Source organism: Gouania willdenowi, chromosome 20, assembly GCF_900634775.1.
Source record: "Gouania willdenowi chromosome 20, fGouWil2.1, whole genome shotgun sequence".
Taxonomy (NCBI): domain Eukaryota; kingdom Metazoa; phylum Chordata; class Actinopteri; order Blenniiformes; family Gobiesocidae; genus Gouania; species Gouania willdenowi.
The window spans coordinates 10,816,454-10,837,661 of record NC_041063.1 but is presented as its reverse complement, the minus strand read 5'-3'; the positions used below and the strand labels follow the sequence as shown (position 1 = coordinate 10,837,661).

At 38.3% G+C, this 21,208-nt stretch overlaps 2 protein-coding genes across 11 annotated transcripts in view; both read left to right on the top strand.

The window, feature by feature from the left end:
* myo3a (myosin IIIA) overlaps positions 1–1,404 on the top strand; it is a 79,245-nt gene extending 77,841 nt beyond the window's left edge. For 6 of the 8 annotated variants that reach the window (XM_028434496.1, XM_028434497.1, XM_028434495.1 and 3 more), the window contains one exon: positions 1,088–1,404. In XM_028434496.1, coding sequence (XP_028290297.1) covers positions 1,088–1,202 — 115 coding nt within the window. In that variant the 3' untranslated portion in view covers positions 1,203–1,404. The remainder of the gene's footprint in view (positions 1–1,087) is intronic. The other 2 variants (XM_028434498.1, XM_028434499.1) reach the window with 2 other exon arrangements.
* A 1,133-nt stretch (positions 1,405–2,537) lies between these two features.
* On the top strand, positions 2,538–20,682 carry gad2 (glutamate decarboxylase 2). Of its 3 annotated transcripts, XM_028434306.1 has the most exons (17): positions 2,538–2,782; positions 3,071–3,264; positions 3,403–3,465; positions 3,582–3,725; positions 4,283–4,516; positions 6,062–6,152; positions 6,839–6,951; positions 7,447–7,562; positions 7,837–7,916; positions 9,090–9,144; positions 9,803–9,919; positions 10,677–10,741; positions 10,882–10,960; positions 11,060–11,209; positions 12,091–12,198; positions 15,643–15,732; positions 18,967–19,140. In XM_028434306.1, exons 2-17 carry the CDS (start codon positions 3,189–3,191, stop codon positions 19,138–19,140), a joined length of 1,755 nt encoding a protein of 584 aa, XP_028290107.1. In that variant the 5' UTR covers positions 2,538–2,782; positions 3,071–3,188. The 3 variants fall into 3 exon arrangements, with proteins under 3 accessions (XP_028290107.1, XP_028290108.1, XP_028290109.1); XM_028434307.1 differs by having other exon boundaries at positions 2,538–3,264; positions 18,967–20,682; XM_028434308.1 differs by having other exon boundaries at positions 2,538–3,258.
* Positions 20,683–21,208: the final 526 nt, after the last annotated feature.

The window sequence follows — 21,208 nt, the reverse complement described above, 5'->3', positions numbered from 1 at the left end:
ACCACCACCTAATAATGGTTACAACCACCACCTAATAATAGTCACAGTCACCACCTAATAATGGTTACAACCACCACCTAATAATGGTTACAACCACCACCTAATAGTGGTTACAACCACCACCTAATAGTGGTTACAACCACCACCTAATAGTGGTTACAACCACCACCTAATAATGGTTACAACCACCACCTAATAATGGTTACAACCACCACCTAATAGTGGTTACAACCACCACCTAATAGTGGTTACAACCACCACCTAATAATGGTTACAACCACCACCTAATAATGGTTACAACCACCACCTAATAGTGGTTACAACCACCACCTAATAGTGGTTACAACCACCACCTAATAGTGGTTACAACCACCACCTAATAGTGGTTACAACCACCACCTAATAGTGGTTACAACCACCACATAATAATGGTTCAAACCACCAATTAATAGTGAATACAAATGGTTTTGTCTCATTCAAGTTAAGTTTTCTAAAACAAAAAAAGTAATAATCTGCCTCTTTGTAAAGTATATTTTCATTTTAAAAAGCACTTTGAACAAATAGTGAACCTACTGAATGCTGTTGTTTTGCTCAACACATTTGGTGGAACAGAGTTGTTTTCCATTCATATCAACGCTATACACAGAGTTTCAGGGGAAAAAAATCAATTAATTTTTTTGCAGCACTAATATATAGTGTATTTCCATGCTCATACACCTACTAACTGGAAATGTGTGTGGGGGTATATATGTGTATCTTATTATAACCCCGAATCCTTAACATGGTTGAAGCGTAACATTGGTATAATAAATCTGTTTATGTTTAGCCAACTTTGAAATTACATTTTGTTCCACAAGATGATGTTGTGAACCAATGAAGTTGAGAACACATTAGCACCTGTTTTTAAAGTGTTTCAAACGCATGTTTAAAGAGTAGTAACAGCAGCAGCCCACTCACAACTACTATGACATTCTCCAGTGTAAAGAAATACTTCATTAAAACAGTTTATTTTCCTAGGTTTGAGGAATTCAATCATGTTGAACTTCTCTTATTCATCCTGTTTTCTGTCTCTGCTGTTACTTTCCAGGCGGTCGCTTTCTAGATCGGTGTCTTCGGAGAGCCGGACTGAGGAGAATCCATATGACTACAGGCATCTGCTCAGAAAAACGTCACAGAGACGCAGGCTTATCAAACATTATTGAGTGAAGCAACCAGCTTTTATACCACAGTACATCTCAGTCTAAAACAATTAGATGATTTGAATACAAGTACATTGTTTTGCATTAGTACAGGATTTAATATTTGTGACCACCTTGAAGTCAATTTGAAAGAATATGTACATTTATTTTTCTCTCTATGACTGTGACAGATGTAAAACAGCTTCTATTAGAATGTATGACAGCAAGTGAGTAAATGATTTACGTTCATATTTTCTGTAAATGGTGGTTATTTTTGGGCTCTGTAATAGTTGTTATTCAAATGTTTCCTTTTTTTTTTTTTAAAGCGCTTGAATTTACAGTCAATACTTTATATTTCATTTCATTTTGGAAAACAAATGTAAAATCTTTGTAAAATCAGATTTGATGTTTATTGAAATAAATCTTCTCTGCTTTGGTTCTTGAACTCATTTGGATCTAAACCGTCCTTCCACATATAAATCATCATATGACGCAAAAACGGTGCCTCTCAACAGTTAATATTTAATTATGTGAACATTAGGGATTTTTTTTTCTTCTTTTTTTCTGTTTTTGACATGGATTGAGGAATTTATTTTACATTTTGTGTCACATTATTTATTTATATGTGCTGTAAGTTGATCAGTATCTCACAAGTGCAGATTTTTTTGCCATGTTTTATACATTCTACAACTGAAATGTGTTCAAAGAAACAAAATAAAACTCAAATTATCCTACTTTTTTTGTATTTTGTGGCCTATCCAGCGTTTATGGATATAAAGGACTTTAAGTCCATCACATTTGTCCCTATTTTGACGAATAGAGACTCTCGACTCCCTTTTGAGCAGTAATTGAATTATGATCCTAATATTAATTTTCAGTGTAATTATTTCCCTGCATTGCACTGAACATTTCAATGATTAAAATAATAGAAAACTGCATAAAACAAAAAAACAATTATTAAGTGAGTTTTGAATAAATGAACCCCTTGGAGTTAGAAGTACCATAAAGGTTCCTTCTATCCTGATATTGAGGCTCATATTTAACCACTAGGTTATAGACTGGAATTGAAAAGGGAAAAAAAGGCAGGAAAAACGACTCGTTTAAAGAAAACATGCAAATACAAAGAGTAGCTTAAACATGACAAAATGGGGGGTGACACTTCATTAAAAGACCCTTACTCAAACTATTTGTGATTTTAAACATGTTTTGTGATATATATTTTTTGTGTTATAGTTGAAAATAGCAATGCAATGTGAAGACTGTTTTTAATCATCATTTAAAATGTGTGGTCTTGAGCGTTGACGCAATAAAACACCATGTTGTAGGAGGGAGGAGGCTTTTCATTAAGTGAGAAAAGGGGCTGTGGGTAGAAAAGCGTGTGCGCTCCGGGCGCATCATGAGTCCCTGTGTGTGTGTGGAGGTTAAATTTGGCACACGGGGGGTGAAATGTTGGAGATGCGTAAAGTCACGACGCACCACGCAACGCGGATCGTCACGAGATGAAGTGGATCACGATGGGAATACTTCAGTGACGCGACATTCCGGCTGGATGCAATTACGCGTGGACGGTGCTCAGCAGCAGCAGCAGCAGCAGCAGCTGTGACGTTTGTAGCTTCTCCTTCCGCCACTTGTTCTTTATTTTATTTGTTTTTTATTTTCATTTTATTTTGGGGACTTTTATAGATCTTGTTTGTTTGTTTTTGGGTTTTTTTTAAAAAAAACTTTGAACAACTCATTGCTGTGTCTTAATCAATTGGTTTGAAAGAGACGCGTCCTCGTGCGTTGTGCACTTGTGGACGCGCACACGACGAGTGCGTCTCTCTTTTTTTTTTTCTTTTTTCTTTTACGCACACGGTGCTCGGTGTGTTTTCAGCCGTTGTTCTGTTGCTTAGCCCGCCTGTCGGATGCGCGGTTGGGGGTTGGACACATTCAGCACCGCATCAGCTTTGAACAGCTCCCAGTCGTGACGCGTGGATGGGCTCCACGCACAGCTCCTAGGCACTGGAGACGATGGCAGCACACGGGTTCTGGTCCCTGGGTGGAGATAATGCCTCGGCCAACACCGGCAGTCAAAGCCCGAGTACGCGTGAGTGTTTTTACAGCATGACGCGGCCTTATGCTGTTTACCACAAATATGGATCATTTATTGACAGTTCGTTTCCGTTTTTTAAATGTAAAATTAACTGTTTTAAAATGGGATTCAACCCTGATTTCTTTCTTGCAGCTCGGGCTTGGTGCCAAGCGGCGGCCCAGAAATTACCTGGAGGATTCGGATCCAAATTATGTGGTATAGCCTATATTTACGCATGGACTGCGCGATGGTGATCGCATTCGGTCGTTTGCACATTTAACGAAAAATATTTGTATTGTTTTTTTTATTTTGTTTTTTGTGGGCGTACAAAGCGCTGCTTAATGTGGCGGAAATGGAGAAAACTGCCGATGTTCCGACCAAGAAGCCGCTGGAAAACAGCGCAGGAAGCTGCGGCTGCAACAAGCCTTGTAACTGCCCTAAAGGAACCGTGATCTTCTCTGACCTCTATTCAACAGGTAGTAGCACACACTGTGCCACCACACATTCAGAAACACACACTTGGCCTTTATAGTCTTGGATTAATTTGCGTATTTATTATTATTATTACTTTTTTTTTTTTTTCTTCCTCTTCTTTCTTTATTGATCATCACTCAAAAATATATACATAAATCTTTCAAAATTAAAATAAATAAAATGTCTTCTTAAATACCAGAAAAGGCTGATGTTAGAATTATATACGTGAATTCCTTTTAGATTTATTATATGACTGAGGAAAGGTGATGATATTTTTTTCAAGGTGCTCTTTCGTAAGGTCACCTTCAAAATTCACAGAGGATCGTTTTTCATTGCACGCCACGAAAACAATTTCATCTTTAACCCATAGAAAAATTCATTTTAATACGGTTTAAAAAAAAAAAAAAAAAGCAATACATTTTATTAAAAAAATACACGTTTTGATTTTTCAGATTAAAACACACATCTGCATTTGCATTTAAAGTTTGGATTAATAAATCAACAGTATGGGTATTAATACGGTGATTTTTTATTATTATTATTTATGTGTGTCTCGCAGACCTCCTACCTGCCATGGATGGAGACACAAAAACAATGACCTTCCTGCAGGAAGTTGTGGATATATTACTGGCTTACATTGTGGAGTCTTTTGACCGGGAAACCAAAGTGGTAGATTTCCATTATCCAAACGAGCTGCTGCAGATGAACAACTGGGAGCTGCAGGACGAGCCGGCCACACTGGATGATATATTGATCAGCTGTCGGGCGACTCTCAAATACGCCATCAAAACAGGTAGGCGGGTTTCTATGGCTGTTGGTTACGCTGCACTGTCGTTTGCTGTGTTTGCCATTGTCATGCGTTTTTATGTGAAGGCCTTAATTACGCACGGCCTGCACAATATATATATATTTTTTTAATTTATTTTTATTTTTTGTAATGCATGTAAATAACTGTAAATGTCTAAAATCAATATATTCTATACTCTAATCTGATATGTTAAATATTGAAAATGAAAAAAAAACAATATTCAATTGTCCTCATAAAATGACAAAGGGCATCCAATGGGTATTAAACAGCATGACAAAAATCTGTTGTTATAAACCCGTGAAGTCCTCCTTCACGTCCGCCATCCAGCCCAGCAGACCGGTAAATGAGACGCAGTAAATCTGGTTCACCAATGAGGAGGTTATATAGGCTTCATAGACCGAGTCCATTATTATGTCCATGGCTGATCAAAGCCACTAGAAGAGCGAAATAACCTCTGCTGAAATTATCTGAGCTTTATATAAAAAATTATTAAGTGCAACGATTAATAGAGGCCGATTTTTAAATTAAACATTTTTAAAGAACATTTTAAACGTGTCTGCAGTTCCCCATCTGGATTAGATAAGACCAGATGTTTAAATCCTATAAAAGCTCAAAAGGACCAATATTAAATACATATTTTATGCATTTAAAAAAAACAAAAAAAAAACCACTTGTTTTATTATATCATAATCTAATACAGTGGTTTCCAATCTTTTTTTGTCTGCATTTTTGTCAAATCATATCACGAGTACCCTCTCCATAGACTCATATGCTTTTTCATTTGTGGAACAGCAGCCTCTCCTAAACCCCTAACTGTGTCTTGAACATGAGTGGAACTTAAAGCAGAATTTGTTTTAAAAACAGATAAATAAATAAAAACATATCAATGCAACTTTTATTGGATTACATCAATAGTTAATATGGTCTCCTATTGTCAGAAGTGTGATAAAATGGCCTCTACAGCATCAAATAATCCTGCTTCGATAAATTAGAAGAATATATATTATTTTGTTGAGCAATAGTACACTTAGTTTGTAGTGAATTTGTCCAAAAAAAAAAAAAATGCCTTAAAAGAAACTAGGAATATTTCCTGATTATTTTTAAATTAATTGGTAAATCTTTCCAAGTTCCCCTGCAATTTGCTCCTGTACCTCTGTTTGGGAACCACTAATCTAATGTTTTATATTATATTATATTATATTATATTATATTATATTATATTATATTATATTATTTTATATTATGTTATGTTATGTTATGTTATGTTATGTTATGTTATGTTATGTTATGTTATGTTATGTTATATTATATTATATTGTTATGTGGTACATCAAGCTGAGATCTTTCATATTTCTTAGTATGTGCATGTGTGTAACACCACACAGCTCATTTACTTGCAGATGCACATTTACCTGCTCAGCTTCTGCATTTTCTCCACAATGCATTTCATCTTTACTGGTTTTTTTTTTAGATCAAATGTTCACACTGCAGCCATCTCACTCTCTACCCACCCTTCCCTTTTCCATCCAGCCCACCCTAGGTACTTCAATCAGCTCTCCACAGGATTAGACATGGTTGGGCTGGCGGCCGATTGGCTCACATCCACTGCCAACACCAATATGTAAGTATGCAGCCTGCCTCATCATGATTTTAAAGGCTGATAATTGTAATGACAATGAAGCCCATTTCCGTTCCATCATTTGTATGCAGGCTGCTCCGCGTCTGCACAGGCTGATAGTGGTTGTTCTTTTTTTTTTTTAAACTCAATCATGGCAAATAAAAAGCGTGACAGAGCCCTTATAGGCCCCCTCCCACACACACACACACACACACACACAATTACCACTTATTAACCCCTCCTCATCCTCCCCCAGCTCTGCTTTTTATCCCTCCTCCTCACCTCTGATCCCTCTGGGACTTCAATGGAGTAAATTAGCCCTGAAATTAAATGATGGCCAATCTAAGGCTAATTCCTTGTGTGTGTTTTTGGGGTGATAAACTATGAGACACTGCAAAACCCAAGGGTTAAAAAAAAGGGGAAAAAAAGGTTCTTCTCAATCTCTTTGTCTGAGTACCAAACATAAAAGAACACATTTGATTTCACATTTTGGTGCAGCAAGAGGGAGAAAAAGGTCAATCTAGTCACAATAATGAGAATGTACATCATTCATACAGATTTGAGACAACGATTCTTCAAGTATTGCTAAAAATGACCCCTAAAAAAAAAAAATCAAGTTGTGTAACGCACAATGACGTCATTTTTTGTGTAACCACGCAGCATCATGTGGTGTGGTTTGTGTAACACAGGTTCACCTATGAGGTGGCTCCTGTCTTTGTGTTGCTGGAGTACGTCACTCTGAAGAAGATGAGGGAGATCATTGGCTGGTCTGACGGTCGCGGGGATGGCATTTTCTCCCCTGGTACGTGTGTGTGTGTGTGTGTGTGTGTGTGTGTGTGTGTGTGTGTGTGTGTGTGTGTGTTTTATGCACCATTCTGTTTCACATTCAGCAGGCGATGGACCGGCCTTTGTGGGTGTGTAAAACGTGTGCTGTAATGTGTGGATTTGCATTTTGATTCAAAGCCAATTCGCATATAATCATTTTTCCTTTTTCAGCCCGCAGCCCTTTTCTCTCCCTTCTCTCCACCAGCCGTCACATTCTTTCATTTGTTCTTGCACCTCTGCTTGGCTCATGATGAGCAGCAATCATTGATGTAATGACGTTTAGTCTGTGATTGGCTGTGACATTGCAGATGCAGTCTCCCTCTCTCTTTGTAGACAAAGTTTTGCTGCTGTTTATTCATTTGAATCACACACAGACATGTTGTGTTTGTCATGCTTTGTCTCAGACAGAAACACTGCATCACTCCCATGAGACATTGTGGTTTTGAGGTGTGTTTTCATGTATGTCCTCTAGGTGGTGCTATTTCCAACATGTATGCCATGCTGCTGGCCCGTTTCAAAATGTTCCCCGAAGTCAAAGAGAAGGGAATGTCATCCGTTCCCAGACTGGCAGCCTTCACATCTGAGCATGTAGGCATTTGTATTTGGATTCTGCTCATAAGTCTATGATCTCCAATCGGACATGTAAAGCCCGTTTTTAAATAAAAGCAACAAAAGCAGGAACACAGGACTGCTTTGTTTTCAAAGCATCACCTTGTGTCTCAAAGGGACACAACGTGGTTCTTTCCTCCATCTTTGAAGGGCACTTTGAGGAAGATGTGAAACAAAGACTGTTCACTAACCACATATCGGCACCTTTTATTTCACACTATTTTTCCATTTTTTTTTTTTTTTTATTACACAGAGCCATTTTTCAATCAAAAAAGGAGCAGCAGCTCTCGGGATTGGGACTGAAAGTGTGATCTGTATCAAAGCAGATGAAAGGTAAAGTATTATTTAGGATCAGGGGTGAACTGTTCAGTGCTGGCATTTTGTGTCCAGACCAGTCCACTACATTAACATAGGACACCATGTAGAAGCTGTTATTTAGTCAGTAATGGTCAACATGGGGCTCTTTATGTCCTAATTTTAATTATTATTCCCCAGAAAACCTTAAAAGGGGGAACCTTTTTGAGACCTTTGTTTTAACCTATTTCCTTTGGCCATTTTGCAAATTCCTTGGTCCCATTTTTCCCCTTTCAAAAAATTCGGACACTTTTTTCAGACTTTAGCTACCTTTTGCCAATAAGTATCAGTTTTTTCCTTTTTTTTTTGGCCATTTTTGCAGGTTCTTTTTGAGACTTTTATCCAATTTTTGTCCTTTCTTAAATGTTTTGGCCACTTTTCTTCCAAATAAGCTGACTTTTGGCCAATAAATACCACCTGTTTCCTTTTTTCCCTACATTTTGCCTCTTTTTGCTCCACATTTTAGCCCTTTACCACATTTTGCTTATTTAATCTACCCTTTGCCATTACATACCACCTAGTTCCTCTTTATTTGCCCATTTTTGGGCACTCTTGACTGCTTTGGCTCATTTTAGTCCCTTTTCACACTTTTCTTGCTTCGTTTTTGCCACTTATGGAGCATTTTTGGCCACCTGTTAACATGTCTGCCTCCACTCACTCATCAAAAAAAAAAGAAAAGCAGACCGGCCCGGACCACCGGGACTACGCCCAGTATGCCAGATGGCCAGTCCACCCCTGTTTAGGATCATATCTTTTCACATGTCTTGTCATCGTGCAACTGCTTTAAAAGATTGATAATAAACGCTCAATTCCTCTGTGATCAACCAGTCGATTGAAATAGTCATATTGGCTTCCTCCATTAAGAAAGTTGTAGCATTAGCATCATTGAGCACTGTATTAAGGAAGGATTATGTTGGTTTTAGCTCCTCCCTCACTTTGTTTTTGTGTAAAATTAGAGGAATAGAATAAGCTGTATTTTGGCTGAATACTGATTAAACCTCAATGTTTCTCTTCATTGGGCAGAAAGTAAATCTGGTATTCATCTGTCATAAGTAGATATATTGATTTTCTTCCATATTAAATAAGGCCGAAGCCCAATGATTATTTCCCAAATATGTCCAAGCTCAACTAAAGTTTACTTTTCCTTCTCAGTGGTAAATTGATCCCCGCTGACCTTGAGAGGAGAATACTAGAGGCAAAACAGAAGGTACGACTTGTTTTTCTTTCTCCGCTATAAATAGACCAAGATTACTTTGTACAGCACTGCTTTCATTGGATTCATTGGACGGAAACAGTGCAGAACAGAAGTGTCAGACTCATTTCACCTCACAGGCTACAGACAACCTAGTTTAAACTCTGGGTCCAGACAAGAAAAGTACAGATGGGGGATTAAAAAAAAAAAAACAAAAATAGGAAAAAGCAATTTCCACAGTTTTGTACTCGAGTTTGGATTTGTGTGTGCAAAGAAATGTCTGATAAATACTTAGTCACAGATCTTGTACTTCAGAAGCATTTGTGGACCTTGTTTTCCAAAATTGGAATATAATTTAAGACATTATTTTTGTGACATTGTTGGGTTTTAGAAGGAAAAAAATGAGAGTTTTTGTAGTTAAAAATTGCAACAATTGTGTACCTTTGAGCAGAGAAAAATTACAACTCCCTCATATAAAGCATTATTTTGTGAATATGGACCAACTTAGATATATTTAACTAAACCTTATGTTGATTTTTGTCATAATTTTACTATTAAAATGTATAAAAATATGAACAAACCTCTTGGGCCTTGAGTTGAATAATGAGGGGAAATCTGAAAACATATTGCCAGGACATGCACCTCTGTTTTACATTACTTTGTTATTGTGCAGGGTTTTGTGCCGTTCTTTGTGAGTGCGACTGCTGGGACCACCGTGTACGGAGCGTTTGACCCTCTCATCGCTATTTCTGATATCTGTAAAAAGTACAACGTCTGGATGCACGTAGACGTGAGTACACAACGCGGAAAGAAAAGACACAGAGAGTATATACTGTAAAGTCACCCCAAAGAGGTTTCAGAGGAAAAACAGAGATCTATGACGGATCTGTCATGTCCGTTTCACCTCTAATGGCTCACAGTTGACCCAGATCGATACCCAGATAAAGCCGTTTCTCATCATCTCACACTGGAGATTAAAAAACTGAGAAAGGCTGTAAATCATCTGTGGTCCCTCTCACTAAAGAAACTGTCCAATAATGATGATGATTTAGTCTTGACAGGTGACACCTCTATTCACAGACATCCTGGTCTATCATTCCTCAAATACAGAAGACGGAAATATTCCTTGAGAATGGGTTGACATCAGCAGCATAATGTTGTCTTTTTTTGGTGTATTTTCATATTACACAAGGGGGAAATGCACAAGATATATTCCTGTCAGAAAAAGTAACAATTTTAAAATGTTTATATGTTTTATTTTCCCGTGTTGGCTATACCTGATTGTCAATGTCATCCAACATCACATAAGAACTATAAATAATCCACCCTCATAAATATTGGAAACTAAGAATTTACCTGTATGTAATAAAATAATAGTGTATTTTTCTATTTATTTTTGCTTATCTTCTAGTTTATTATCAAAGGCTTCATAAATATCATATTGCACTTGCAATGGCTGGATTTACACAACACCTTTCTAAGTGTGTGTGTGTGTGTGTGTGTGTGTGTGTGTGTGTGTGTGCGTGTGTGTGTGTGTGTGTGTTTAGGGAGCTTGGGGTGGGAGTCTGCTCATGTCCAGGAGACACAGGTGGAAGCTGGATGGTGTCGAGAGGTGAGATTTTTTTCATATTTATTGATATTTCATTCATTATAGTTCTTATTGATTATATCCACCGTCTATTTTTCTGTATCTCTTTTCTTTTTATTGTGTTTTCATTGAGTCTAAAGTCACATTGACTTTCCCAACCACAGGGCTAACTCAGTGACATGGAACCCACATAAAATGATGTCCGTCCCCCTGCAGTGTTCTGCCCTACTGGTCAGAGAGGAGGTATGAGTCAACGCGTGACCGCCGACTTTCCTTCTAGCCGGTCGGACTTGTTGAGTAAAATGTATTTAATGACTGAATGTATCTGCTGGGACTTTTCAGGGGCTGATGCAGAACTGCAACCAGATGCACGCCTGCTACCTGTTCCAGCAGGACAAACACTATGACCTGTCCTATGACACAGGAGACAAGGCGCTGCAGTGTGGACGCCATGTGGACATCTTCAAACTGTGGCTCATGTGGAGAGCAAAGGTAGGCAAGAGTAGTGTGATGTTCTTAAAGGTGCAGTCCGTAACTTTCAGATCCCTCTCTTCCCCTCCCTCCCCGCTGCTCTCTTGCCCTTGCCAGAGGAGCTAACAAGCAAATGTTAGCCCGACAGCAACATCACATTGCACTGGTAAAAGCATATTACTGCAGCGCTTCTCTCCCTATGTGCACTCACCAATCTATCAGCAGCGTAACAACATAGTGTCACTCACAGCAGCCCACACGGAGAGCGCATCCGAACAAGCAACACATACACTACAGAGTTCCAGTGTAACAATTACAAATCAAACATAATGTAAATCAAGCAGCAGTGATTACCTTTCAAGCAGAAAAATTGCCAATTCCATCTTCTACTCCTCCAGACTAAAAAAGATGGCGCTCCAGGCACGACCTTGCTATGAGCATTGCTGTGTTTTGGCCACGGCAGAAAGGGGCGGGGACTGTGAGCAACAGCTGTCAGACAGCCCATCAAACACAATCCCAGCTCCGATTGGTTCTTTTTGCTCGGTCGCGGTGCATTCTGGCAATCTGCCAAAGGCAGCAGGAGCAGCAGGAGGGACTCAATGAACCTGTTTTTTTCACACAAACTACTAGTTTGATGTAAAGCTGTCCTTACAGAGTGACAGCTTTAGCTAATATAACAAAAAGACACTTTAGTAAGAGTTACGGACTGCACCTTTAAGGCCTAGAACAAATATTTGTTGAGATAGTGATTGAGAAAACATTGAAGTAGAATGTGTTTCATTTTAGATTCTTTCATTAGAATAATTTCCTAGTGACATCTTATCTGACTGTTCTCTTTTATCCATAATTAGCCTAATTTGTATTGCTAACTAAACACAACTATTCCACCTCTCCTTCCACAGGGTACCATTGGCTTTGAGGCTCAGATTGACAAGTGTTTGGAGCTTTCTGAATATCTCTACAACAAGATCAAGGACAGGGAGGGATACGAGATGGTATTTGATGGAAAAGTACGTTCACACGAACCCTTTTTTTTTTTTTTTTTTTTGACAATTTTAAAAAGGTTTATCTAAAGACTAAAATGAGACCGAAATAGCCAGGGTTGGAGGGTTGGGGTCAATTACATTTTTTCAGTTACAGTTGCATTTTCAATTACCCATGTTAAATTACAATTTCATTACGATTATTTTTTTTTCCAATTATAATTAAATAATCTGTTTTTATCCTCAGAAAGTCTATTACAATTACATTCTCAATTGCTATGGTTCAGTTACAATAAATCACAATTACTGAGTTCGAAATAATTAACCCCATAAAACATAACCTTCTTCTTGTGTTAGCTTTCTGTTAGCATCTCTTATGATAACGGGTCCTAAATATTTTTGGTGTTTGGCATCTGAACCTCTTATGTTTCGGTATACCCCTCGATTTCAATTTTTTGAATGGTAAAATGGGAAAGCTTGATATGAAACATATTTTAAAAATTGTTTACTACATATGTGCAGAACTGTACATAGAACTGTAACGAGGTTCCGCAGTTTTTCCGTTAATTTATAATTGACAATTTTTATAGAATTTTCGTGGCAATCACAATTACAAAGTCAATTATCTAAACTAAATTACAATTGACAGCAACAGATGTTTTAAATTACAATTACAACTATACATAATTTATGCCACGATTGTAATTTATTATCAACTACGCAATTTTTGACCAGAAACCTGGAAATAGGTGATATTGGTCCATGTTGTTCTTTTATGCTAATACATTCTCCCTCATTATTAGTGTCTTTACTGGGACACAAAGTACTGTATGTTGGCTTAGTGCAAGCATGAATGGCTTTTTCTATCCCTGGTGGCCAGTATAATGGACTGTTATTATTTTGAATAGGATAACAGCTCAAAATTGCTCTTATTCATATATAATAGTATAGTGCCTGAAAATGGCTTACCCCAAGTGAGCTGCAACAGACTAAATGATGTGGACATGAAAGGGTTATTCGGCTCAAACTGGTTTATAAAAGGAGCAATTCATAATGAGCCCTGATTCTGTCAAAGCTGATTGTTTTCCTGCTGAGTCCACTAAAGGGCTGAGAGCGTCATAAGCCAGAGGGCGGGGAGAAAAAGCAGAGTCCTTTGGGCAATGGCCCAGGTGTTTACTTGTCTGCCACCCAATTGAGTCATTACACCCAGCTAATGTTGAATGTGCCCAGCTGTATAAATGAGGCCGGTGCGCACAGTTAGGCAGCTGTTGGTAATGAATGGCTCTCTGCTCACAGGCAGGGAGGAAATCAGCTCCAGCAGGGACTGCCAGAAAAAGAAAGAGCTGAGAGGCAGGTTGGACATTTATGGTGATGCTGGAAGCCACTCATAGGTTTTTGGCTCAAATTCAGCATCTTTGTCTCATAATATTAGTAGGATTTGTGACCAGTGTCGTTGTCTATGTTTACAGTGGTACATGATTGCTATTTAGGCGTTGGTGCTGTTCTTATATCAAATCCAGGCCCCAGATTGTATGTATGTGCATGTATTTGTATTCCCGTAGTGCATGGGTCTCAAACTCAAACTGTCTGGGTCAATGGAAGCATGGTTCTCTTAACGAGATGGTCAAAACAATATCAAATTATTAGTGAAGCTGACTAGAAGACTTTGTGGCATTGTGCTCAAGACTCCAGTATCTGAGACCAAGACTTTCCCGAGACCAGAAATCACTGAGACCAAAACAAGACCAAGACTTTTGGGAGTCGAGACCGAGCCAAGACCAAGGCCATGAGAATCATAAACCATGACTAGGTTGGAGAGTTTAAGAACATTCTCTCTTTATATTTAGTTTTTTTTTTTAAACAGAAAGGTGTCTGCAACTTAATCAAAGCAAAACATGTAAAAAAAAAAAAAACGAAATTCTTGGAAAAAACAAAAACTCTTATATCTATTAAAAAGCCACTGATATGTCAAGAATTCAACTTTATTTACATAGTGCAAATTACAACAAAGTCATCTCAGTGTGTTTTAACACAATATAGTCCATAGTAAGAAAAAGAACCCAACAAGATCCACATGAACAATTCATTAAAATATCTGAAAACAAGATTTACGCATGAATTTAAGATGTTTATCGTTTTACCAAATTCTTCTCCTTATTATCACTTATTATCATAAAGTTGAAGAATAGCAGAAATCAGTTCTGGTCTTGACTGGCCCGAGTCAGTCTGAGACCGAGACAAGACAGAGTAAAAATGTGATGTCTGCATGCTAACACCGACAGACATCACAAGTAGGTTAAAGACGACCAACCATTTTCATTGTAGCATAAACTCACTTGTTTTAGGGTGTCCCCCTTGCTCACCTACCAGCATTTTCAAAGTCCAATTTCTGATATTAATTACTCCAAAGACATATCTTACTGAATTTGTAACATTTTTTCATTACTTAAAGACCGATCATCCAAAGTGTATTCATGATGGTTCATTGATGTGTTATTTATTGCTTTAACTCTTGCTCCATAAAGGAAAATGAAGTTAGTCAATATTTTACTTTGATTTTTAACTTTTTGAACTAAAATTAATATTTATTAAGAAATATTTTACTGGCAGAATTTTAATTGGTGTGGTTCACAGACGGCGAACTTGCAGCCTGTGCATTGCATACACTGTGAAAGCTGGGATGGCCTTCAATGGCCTGTTACATTTATTACAGTAAAGAGAGAATGGATGAGTGGATGGATGGATGGCTGGATGGATGGATGGATGGATGGATGGATCCACCGAGTGGTGACGTCATGGATGAAAAGGGAAAAACCTTTCGAACAACTTCGAAAAAAGATGAACTTTTCTTGAACTGGAGGAATGCAAACAACGTCTGACAGGGAACAAGGCCAACACAAACAACGATAGAGAGGAGGAGGAATAAAACAACACTGACTACAGATGAGAATAAATCCTACACAAAAAAGTACTGTTCAGAAAAACCTAAGAATGTTTGACCAGAGAGACATGTAAACCCATGTAAATTTTTGATGTACAAAACAGGGGACGGGACCTAGATAAGCAAACTGCTTCTCTCGTCTCCTTTTTCGGCATGTACAAAAAAAAAAAAAAATGTAAAAAAAGTGAATGTAACCATGTCGGAAATAAACTGAATTAATAAAATAAATAAATAAATGGACAAAGTTGGTGCATTTAGCTCCAGTGCAAAGCAGCTGGTAATGTCCAGGCCACTGTGTCAACTTTACCTGTCAGACATGCTGAGGACTGTGAGTGTGTGCAACTACCGCCAATTATAAGACACTAAAAAGACAAAGACATAGAGTGAATAAGTAATATGAGTTATTTGAGGCAATTCAGCATCATTGCAATTTAAAATCGTCTTCTCTTTATTTGCCACAACCATGTTTTCCTCAAAATATTCCCCGTTCTGGTGCATTTTCTCCATGTTCTTTCTGTGTGTTCACTCAGCCTCAACACACCAACGTCTGCTTCTGGTACCTCCCCCCCGGGATCCGCTACATGGAGGACAAAGAGGAGAGGAAGAAACACTTGCACAAGGTGGGAAGCTGAGATAAGAAATCTGACTGCAGTATCTGCACAATGCACCTTCTGCTGTACACCACCCACGTGCACCGCCCCATCACATGTCATGGTCATTCAGGATGAATTATGCTTGGGATGAGAATAGCTCATTTTCCAACCAGGAACGGAACAGTAAACTGTTAGAGGCGTGAAGTAGGACAGTGTCACAGAGGGAGGGGTTAAAAATAGTGGTGGATACTAAATCAGCTAACGTGGTTCTTATTTAGAGCAGCCTACGTTTAGGTTAAACACATGGTGCATGTGATCTCCACACAAACATCCATAGCTTCTCCTTGTACCACTCAATGACCATTACCTGGAAATTGCTTTGTTTAAACCAGTGTTTCTCAAATGGGGGTACGAGTACCCCTAGGGGTACATGATGGCACTATAGGGGGTACTTGAGAGAGAGAGAGTGTGTGGAAAATTAACAAATAAGTTATTGTCAAACCTTACACATGATATGACCAGAAATGATAAAAACTATAAAAATAAATGTATTCAGGAGCCACTAAATCAGTGTTTTTCAACCTTGGAGTTGGGACCCCACGTGGGGTCGTCTGGAGTTTAAATGGGGTCGCTTGAAATTTCTGAAAAATTTAAATGGATTTTTCGGTTTTTTTTAATTATTATTCATTTTTTAAATGAAAACAACGCCCAACCTTAAACAACTGTATTTTTATACTTTCATTTTGCAAAATATGAATCTAGTTACACTAAAATGTAGTTAAAAAAATACAAAATAAATAAATCTGAGCTTCAGTTCAATTACAATTCAACTTTATTTATATAGTGTAAATCACAGTCATCTCAGTGTGCTTAACAAAATATGATGTTCATGGTAAGAAAGAAAGAATCCAATAAAAACTAACTAATCAAAAACTAATTTCAGACAAAAAAGGTCTTTGGGGTCACCAGAAATTCTTGATATGAAATTGGGGTCACAATCCAAAAAAGGTTGGAAACCGCTGCCATATTTACTGTTTCTTTCCACTTATTTATAAAATCAGATTCTTTAAAATGTGTTATCACTAGTTCATTCCATCATTATGCTCTTTAGTGGTTTTTAAATAGTTTTCAAAGCAAAATGTTGCAGTCGGACTAAGGGGGTACTTGGATTCAGAAATAAGAGAAAGGGGGCACTTGAGCAAGACAAGCTTGAGAACCACTGATTTAAACAATACCCACCAAACTGGTCATCGTCACGCTCGGATTTTACAAAACGTTTTACAGCTGCTTCGGGACACCTGCAAGAGATTTAAAGTGTGATTTTGTGGGCGTGGAGCAGAGTTTTCAAAATAAACCGTCACCAAATATTGCACCTGAACTCAATCTCTAAGAATGTTCTCTTTTTACCAATTGCCAAAGATACATTGAATTTTTTTCTAGACCTCCACAAAATGTCATTTAAACCAAATGTTTCATTTATGAAATAAAAAAATTTAAATAAATAAATAAAAAAATATATATATATGCACAAAGGCTGGTGTCGGATACAACTGTCAGTCAAGCTGTAGGTCAGGCGATAAGGAGCGACATGAGCTACAGGATCAGAGGTAGTGGGATTTGTTAAGCTGCTGATTAACTAAAAAAATAAATAAATAAAATAAAATAATATAATATTTAAAAAAACACACACACATTATAAGAAATGGAAAAAACTCAGCCATACCATTACAATCAGGCCAAGGGATTGACATTGATTATCTGTTCATCGTGGCCTGGTTGCAATCTACAAATAGTGGATATCCTTGTGTTTTAGACACATTAAAAAAGTTTAATTTGATTTGATTTGAAGCATTCTTTAAAACAGTGAAGAAAAAAAGGATAAAATGATCAAAGCAAACTTTTGTGTAGGCAAACAAGACTCATAAAGGCCTGTATGGAGCAAGCATCCAGAACTCAAAGTAATTGGTGTACATATGCCACATTTGAGTGTTTTGCATGAACCTTCTGGAGCTTAGTGCAGTTTCAGTTACACTTCTACCCTGATGGCAGTGTTGTCCACATCTTTCTGCAGAATAATACACCCTGCTATGAAGCACAATGCTTCATTTGGTTTTAAGTAACATACCTGCCAGGGGAGTAGGATTTTGATCCAAACTGCCAATGACCTTTATACAATCCAGTGTCTGTGAAATGTGGAGGCACATGGAGGCCCCACTTGACGACTAAAAGACTCATATAATAAGATCAGCTTAGGTCTTGTTTTTGGACACCACAACACAATTTCATAAGTCGTGATATTTTTTTGGTGAAGGGTTTTAGGCTAGGGTTCATAATTGATCAGTAGGTGTATGTTTTACCATGCATTTGACTAGCTATGGTTGGTGTTTGTTTTTTCTTCCTAATGCAGCTTTTACAATACTGTGTATAATGATAATGTATTCACTAATATCATGGGAGAAAGATGGGCGAATGATGGTGTAGTGCTTAGCACGTCCACCTAACAGCAAGAAGGTCCTGGGTTCAAGCCCTGGGGTGGACACTTGGGTCCTTTCTGTGTGGAGTTTGCATGTTCTCATCGTGTTTGCATGGGTTTTCTCCAGGTACTCTGGCTTCCTCCTACAATCCAAAAACATGACTGTTAGGTTTATTGGAGTCTCTAAATTGGAGTAAAATGTGAGTGGTTGTTTGTGTATGTGTTGCCCTGTGATGGACTGGCACCCTTGCAACCCCGCCCAACGCCCAATGAGAGCTGGAGATAGGCTACCTTGAAAAAAGGAGCAAGTGGGTCAGAAAATGGATGGATGGATGGCAGAAAGATGAAAATGCTTACTAAGCTTGTGGTAGAATGACCGGCAGCGGAGGGGACAGACAGACATGAGAGCAGAAGTCAGTTTAAAGTTTTATATAAAAGACAATGATTAGTAAGTATAAAGAGACTAAAAGTGCAAAGTAATTCCATAATGACAAAGAACTGTTAGATTGAGCCAGATTAAGGCCAGATTTAAATGGGAACGCCCGCAATTCAGGGCCGCTCCACCCAGAGTGCGTAACAGGGATGGATCCGCGCAACGACTGAATTAAGTACAGGGGGAGAATAGCACGCAGCCAAAAACAGTGCCGCTGTGTGGCTTTTTGGACTGACGCGCATGAAAGAATAGAGCCCTTAGGCAGCAGTGTAACAGTGAAGTGTCGTACAGGGAAGCACTGAAGTGTTGTCCTGTGATGAGCTACAACACTGTTTTTATTTTTGTTGTTTCTTAGGTCGCTCCAGTGATAAAGGCCAGGATGATGGAGTACGGGACCACCATGGTCAGTTACCAGCCACAGGGGGACAAGGTCAACTTCTTTCGCATGGTGATCTCTAATCCTGCTGCTACCTTTGAGGACATCGACTTTCTCATTGAAGAGATCGAACGGCTCGGGCAAGACCTATAAGACTCATCGTTTCTCCAAATACTCCTGTACTCTCCTCATTTGACGGATGAATTGTTTGTCGTGAATGTTCCGGTAAACTTTTTTTTCTCTCTTCTCTCCTTCATAGTTACTTATTTAAGATATTACAAAAATCTATAAAATACCTACAGTATTCATATGTTATGTGTTGTGGCTTTGCCATGGACCAACCAGATCCATTGCTATATATTAAAAATGCTTCTGTCAGCCTTTCCAAGAGTGTAGTAGATCCCAGAATAGTGTAAGTGATGTAACTTTATGTGTAATTTTGTGACATGTGATATGAAATGCTTGTGCAATAAGGTGATGACGAAGAGTTTGTTTTAAATCATGTCTAATGTGCGGAATAGGTTAAGTGCCAACTGTGATTGTGTTCTGTTGTAATGTTGACATTTTAAACTTCTGGTTCAAGACAACAATAGCACTTCATCTTAACTCAGCGTAATCAACTGCCTTTCCATCTGCACATTGTGCTTTTATTGCTGATTCTTGACAAAAAACGTCTTCGGTGCCAGCATAACCTAAATGCACATCCCAACTATAGTCGAACTCTGTCCACTTGCCCACTGCTTATAATGCTACGCGTATTGCTTATTACTCCTGAAGCTTTTAAAGTGCAAGCTAAGTCTGTTTTGATTTAGCGACAAGCACAAATGTTCCATCTTGGCTGTATATTTCGCTGTTTGAAATATGATCAGCATATGATTTAAAAAGTAAACATTCACCCGTCTGTGTTTGTATCCTCTAAGCGCTGCTCTCTATTGCGCAAATGCTCTTTGGTTTTGTTTTACAAATCAGTTTTTCATCAAGTTTAATCATGGAGTTGGTTATTTGTTACATTGTTGCAAGAATAGCTTCGTTTAGCATGTTTCTCTGTGTTGTGTGCAAGCATGGGTTGCTTCAAGGGTAGTTTTGGTCCCTGCTCACATTAGTTCCACTATCCGATCTGAGCGCACTTACTGCTAGCCTACATACAAAAGAGGCATTGAGATCTAATGTTTGAACCTGACTCATATGTTATTGAACCTCATCAATAATATCAAGATTGGTTTTCATCTAAAATATTTCTGATTGTTTTGGTTAATTTAGTTGGAATGATTGCCCTCAGGAAGTGAAACCAGTCCACCAGCTGGGAAAACTGCCAATAGGGTCTATCCAATAAGAGACCACCAAAAACCAGGGTTAACTGTGTTACAGTTACTTCATTTAACCTATTAAAATATTTTCTGTAAGTCATCATAACATGGTTTTTAAAGTGTGTGCATGGTAAAAAGAAAGCCACTATTAGCTTTATACTGTATTTCAGCAAACTAAGCTAACATTAGTGTTTTTACTGCCTTTAGTGGAAAACCATGTTGTGAAAGTGGAAATTGCACAGAGTGAAGAAGAAATCGGTCTAAACAGGACTTCAATAGTTACACAGAATCTGAGTAGTATCCAGCGGAAGCCCCTGACGGGACACAAGCCTCTGGCTGGACGGAAGTGACGTAAAATACCAGTAACCCTATCCACTGTTCTGGCAACTTTGCAGTACTTACCTTTCTTTTTTACCAACCCTAACCACTACCACCTCCACTTCCTGGCTATACTTACCTTTCTTTTTTACTAACCCTAACTCTAACTGCTACTGCCTCCACTTCCTGGCTAAATTTGAGGTTTGTTGCATTGACAAATAGCTTCCGCTGTCACGTCGCAGCACTTTCGTCCAGCCAGGGGCACATCTGCCCAGGGGCTTCCGCTCCGGGGCTGCAGCTGGATACTATTGCAGAATCCATTTGCAAGTTAATGCTAATAGTTACATGAACTGGATTACCAGTTGTGACTACTAATGAAATATTTATTTAATTGCTGAGCATTAGCATAGCTTTATTTTTGGGAAAAAACTCAGTCATGACAGGAATCCTCGAGGAAAATAACTTTCAATATATACTCAAAACATTTATTAGAGAATTTAGAAGAGGGCAATGACTCAGTTTTACTAAAATTAGATTAGAACCCTGCGTTACCTGGCAACACTTGCACTATGAGTACTGTCGGCGACAACTAGCTT